This window comes from Limulus polyphemus, unplaced genomic scaffold, assembly GCF_000517525.1.
Source record: "Limulus polyphemus unplaced genomic scaffold, Limulus_polyphemus-2.1.2 Scaffold11, whole genome shotgun sequence".
Classification (NCBI taxonomy): Eukaryota; Metazoa; Arthropoda; class Merostomata; order Xiphosura; family Limulidae; genus Limulus; species Limulus polyphemus.
Genome location: NW_013665621.1, coordinates 650,538 through 655,462, shown reverse-complemented (window position 1 = coordinate 655,462; position 4,925 = coordinate 650,538). Strand labels below are relative to the sequence as shown.

General features: G+C 38.8%; 1 protein-coding gene across 4 annotated transcripts in view; it reads right to left on the bottom strand.

Annotated features, from left to right (window-relative positions):
* Positions 1-4,925, bottom strand: part of LOC106478722 (laminin subunit beta-1-like) — a 127,009-nt gene that overhangs the window by 76,139 nt on the left and 45,945 nt on the right. For 3 of the 4 annotated variants that reach the window (XM_013939286.2, XM_022382235.1, XM_022382250.1), the window contains exons 4-5: positions 4,133-4,309; positions 1,374-1,427 (exon numbers count right to left, since the gene is read on the bottom strand). In XM_013939286.2, the coding sequence (XP_013794740.1) occupies positions 1,374-1,427; positions 4,133-4,309 (231 nt within the window). The remainder of the gene's footprint in view (positions 1-1,373; positions 1,428-4,132; positions 4,310-4,925) is intronic. The other variant, XM_022382243.1, reaches the window with a different exon arrangement.

Below are 4,925 nucleotides of genomic sequence, written 5' to 3'. Positions count from 1 at the left end.
TTCATAACCAGAACCCATTAGTTGTGCCGGACGATGAGAAACAAAAGGTTCTCACAAACGCAATTTATACGAACAGAGTAATTCTTTAAAAGTCACGATTTAATCGCAGAAAGCTGGCGAAGTATTATATTTCAATAGACCTAAAATTTGTAATAAAAATTACATAAACTGCAGATATCCTCCCCCCCCCAACCCACCCCCGACATTCCGTCCAACTTGTCCATCTTTTGTCTTCCACAAGTCACTGCCAAAGAAGCTTTTTATTCAATACCAGAACTCGTCATATGACAGACAAACATCGTAACATATTTAAACTCTTTATCCAAATATACACCTCAAACACATGCTAATAACACGTGAGCTTCGAGCTTGCGCGCAACATCTTTGATGAAATTGATATCGAAATAGACATTTACTTTTAACATATGTTATTTATAAATCTGTCATGAAATGAAAACCACCAACAACAAACAAACTGCACTTAAAGCGAAACAGGAATTGCATGAAATGGAAATTAAAACGACATAAAATAAATATTTAAGTATTGGAAAAGGCCAAGGTCAGAGATCGTATGATCAAGTATGGTATTCTTAATTGTGGAATAGTGGCTAGATTGGTAGCCAACTAGCAGTACCTATTGCTACGGTGGCTTTGTCCCGCTCTTTGAACCAGAAAATGAGACTGACTATCACTTTTATAAAGTGCCACAATCTATAATCCTGGAGCATGTTCAACGACAAATCTCGAAACTTGAACCATTTGAGTTGCATTCCAGCATGCCCACCATTGATCGACGCCTGGCCCATAAAGTTTGTTTGTTTGTTACGGATTTCGCGCAAAGCTACACGAGGGCTATCTGCACTAGCCGTCCCCAATTTAGCAGTGAAAGACTAGAGGTAAGGCAGCTAGTCATCACCACCCACCGCCAACTGTTGGGCTACTCTTTTTACCAACGAATAGTGGAATTGACCGTTACATTATAACGCCCCCACGGCTGAAAGGGCGAGCATGTTTGGTTGACTGGGATTCGAACCCACGACCCACAGATTGTGAGTCGAGCGCCCTAACCACCTGGCCATGCCGGGCCTGGCCTGGCCCATAAAATAAATAGATGACTAAAACAAAGACAGTGAAATTTAAACTGGCTTGAGCGTGTAAGTGGAATTATTTGAACAATTAACGGAAATATAAACGTCAAATTAATGAACTTAATGTTTTTAAGAATGCAATAAAAAAGAAACTACTTCAAGTTGGACAGTAAAGATGAAATACTAAAAAAAATCACCAAATCAAAGACAAGTAAAAACCTAAGCAAAAACCAATATTTCTGTCTGTATAGATAAGATAAGGCAAAAAATGAAAATGTTTGTTACCTTCATCTACTTCGTGGAACTGACGACCTCTTCTTCTTGAATTCCTATAGGTCCCTAAAAACAAATTACACAGCTAAGTATTTATATTGAAACATAAAACTAACCATTTGGATTGCCATTTAGTCCGTAGATAGACAAAAACAAAACTTGGAGACAGCTGCCGAAATTATAACCGAAAGCCCGTGAAAAAATATATTGATAAAAAACAACATGGAAGATGAAAAACTAGTTTTTATACTTATATATTTAAATCACGTTATGACATAGTCTACATCAATAACTGACACAGTAGCTGGATGAGTTTTCTCCTATTTTTTTAATTTCTTACGTTATGATTCTTCGGTATGTATAACCTTAAATGTTTTTACTTCTTTTTTACATTAGCAAGTGTTCAAAAAGTAGACAGAATACTGATAAGCAGGGGGTAAGTTTCAGTCGGTGCACAAAACCAGCAAATTATTTCAGAGGACAATTTTTTGCTTTTTGTAAAAGATTGTAAATATTAAACTTAGTACTTTACTACAATTTAGATAATACTTACTCTACTGTTAAATTATAAAACGCCTTTAAAAATGGGGGAAGACGTATTCGCTGACATATTAAGCACAGACATACACTTGTCCCCTTTTGGGATAGCGGTAAGTCTAAGGACTTAAATCCGAGGTTCGATTCCCCGCGGTGGACAAACCAGATAGCCCATTATGGCGTTGCTCTAAAATACAAACAAACTGACATATACTTTTCCAAAAATTCTCCACTTCTGATAACGAAAAAAAAGAGAAACAATCAGCCTTCTTATTCGTACAAAATTAAAGCGGTTCCAAGACTTGTACTAAAATATTATATTTCCATAATTAATATTCAAACCAGGATTTAAATAAATTCGCTGTTCGTTGTTTGTGTAATTAACTAGTAAATTTTGTTTGTTTGGAGTTTCGCGCAAAGTTACTCGAGAGCTTCTGCCCTAGCCATTCCTAATTTTAAAGTAATAAACTAGAAGGCAACTAGTCAACACCATCAACTGCCAACTCTTTGACTACCCTTTACCAACAAATAGTGGGATTGACCGTCACATCATCACGCCCTCACGGCTAAAAGGCGAGCATGTTCGGTGACTGGATTCGAACTCGCAACCGGCAGAGTCGATTGCCTTAACTATAAACTAGTAAAAATGATGTATTTCATCAGATCATTTTAAATTTAACAACAGTTTCAACTTAAATGATGCCAAGTTATACACTAAACGTGGAGTGTACATCATAAAATGTCTTTCTTTTTTTAAGATTTTGACACATGACTTGCATGTTTAATCCAGTTAATGCAATGGGTCTACAGATTTTGATCTATTAGGGACAGGAGCGGAAATCAAGTTCAGAAGTACCACTTCACCCACGTGACCACAATGTATAAGGATATAAAAATATAGTTCAACACAGGTGAAACATAACTTGCACTAACAGCAAGGTAATGGATGCCTCACAGCCCGCTTTGACTAGTTGAAAGCCCCCCCCCCAAAGCTTTGGACGTCTGTCATCAGAAAGTTATGAGCCATAACACGATGTCTAGCATTGTTTACCACAAATCGTGCGAATATTCACCACAACACATTGTAGAAAATTCAAATTTCAGATTACTGTTATTGACATGAAAAACAAAATAAAAATTTACAATGTACCAATACACATTGCTTTAACTTCAAATATAACTAAACAAGCGCTGTGTCAAATTTAGTTTTAATATTCCGAAATGAGCATTTTTTTCTACTCCATACAGGCATCTGATGACCACGCGATGGTCTCGTTTCTGTGTTTTTATTGGTGTAGTGTTTAAGAACTGTTTGTTTGTTTGTTTTGAATTTCGCGCAAAGCTACACGAGGGCTATCTGCTCTAGCCATCCCTAATTTAGCAGTGTAAGACAGCTAGTCATCACCACCCATCGCCAACTCTTGGGCTACTCTTTTACCAACGAATAGTGGGACTGACCGTCACATTATAACGCCACCACGGCTGAAAGGTCGAGCATGTTTGGTGTGATGGGGATTCGAACCCGCGACCCTCAGCTTGCGAGTCGAGCGCCTTAACCACCTGGCCATGCCGGGCATTTAATAACTTGAGGCCCTGCATGGCCAGGTGATTAGGATGCTCGACTCGCAATCTGCGGCTCGCGGGTTCGAATCCCCATCACACCAAACATGCTCGCCCTTTCAGCCGTGGGGGCGTTATAATGTGACGGTCAATCCCACTATTCGTTGGTAAAAGAGTAGCCCAAGAGTTAGCGGTGGGTGGTGATGACTAGCTGCCTTCTCTCTAGTCTTCCACTGCTAAATTAGGTACGGCTAGCGCAGATAGCCCTCGTGTAACTTTGCACGAAATTCATAACAAACAAAACAATCAAGAACTTGTTGAAGTTGTTATTTGCGTATAGAAACTTATAATGCCAAAATACAGTTATGTCGACCTTATTTTTCATGGTTATGTTGTATGCTGCATACACATTATTAAGAGCATTTCTCCGCCTGCGTAATGTACGGAAGTTTATTTTAGACTGAAGCAAATATTTGTATTTGTACGCGATTTTGCAACGCAAAGCTACATAAAGGGCCATTTTTTCGCTCTGCTCACCTCGGGGGAATGGTACCTCGAAATTGAACGTTGTAAGTCCGGACACTTACCGCTGACCCACCGAGAAGGACTAAATATTTCCAACTGTGTGTACACTTTAATGATTTTTGGTGGAACTCATTATACAAATTTCTTACTTCCACTACCATCGTACTCGTAAAGCCGCTGATCTGGCCTTCTTCTGATCCCTAATCTTCTTGACCTGCCTTCATTTCGCTCTTGCCTTCTTCTGATCCCTAATCTTCTTGACCTGCCTTCATTTCGCTCTTGCCTTCTTCTGGTCCCTAATCTTCTTGATCTGCCTTCATTAACACCTGTGAAAAACAAACTAGTTTAGTATTGTTGGAGTGTAATAATGAAAAGAAAAATTATACGAATAAAAATCACAAAACAACCAAATAAGCACACAATCTTTTAAAGATGTAAATGTTATTTAGATACGTATATATGTATACGTTTCCTAAAGCCCCCAGTGGCACAACGGTATGTTTGCAGACATACAACGCTAGAAATCGGGTTTCGATACCCGTGGTGGGCAGAGCACAGATAGCCCACTGTGTTGCTTTGTGCTTAATTAAAACTAACCTATTCTGATGTTTTTTTATGGCGCGCTATAAATTAGGTGAGAGGAGAATGAAATTCAATTTTTCAGTCGTAACGTCACCTTATACGCACATTGGTATATATATATTTGTCCGTAACTTAAACTACTGACCAAAGGGAAGATAGCCAGCTAGCAGCACCACTGCCACATGAGTTTTATCGGGCTCTTTTGAACCAACAAAAAAGGCTTGCGTATCATTTTTATAACAGCCGAAAATACTGTGCGTTTGTTTGTTTGTTTTTTTTTAATTTCGCGCAAAGCTACACGAAGTCTATCTGCGCTAGCCGTCCCTAATTTAGCAGTGTAAGGCTAGAGGGAAGGCAGCT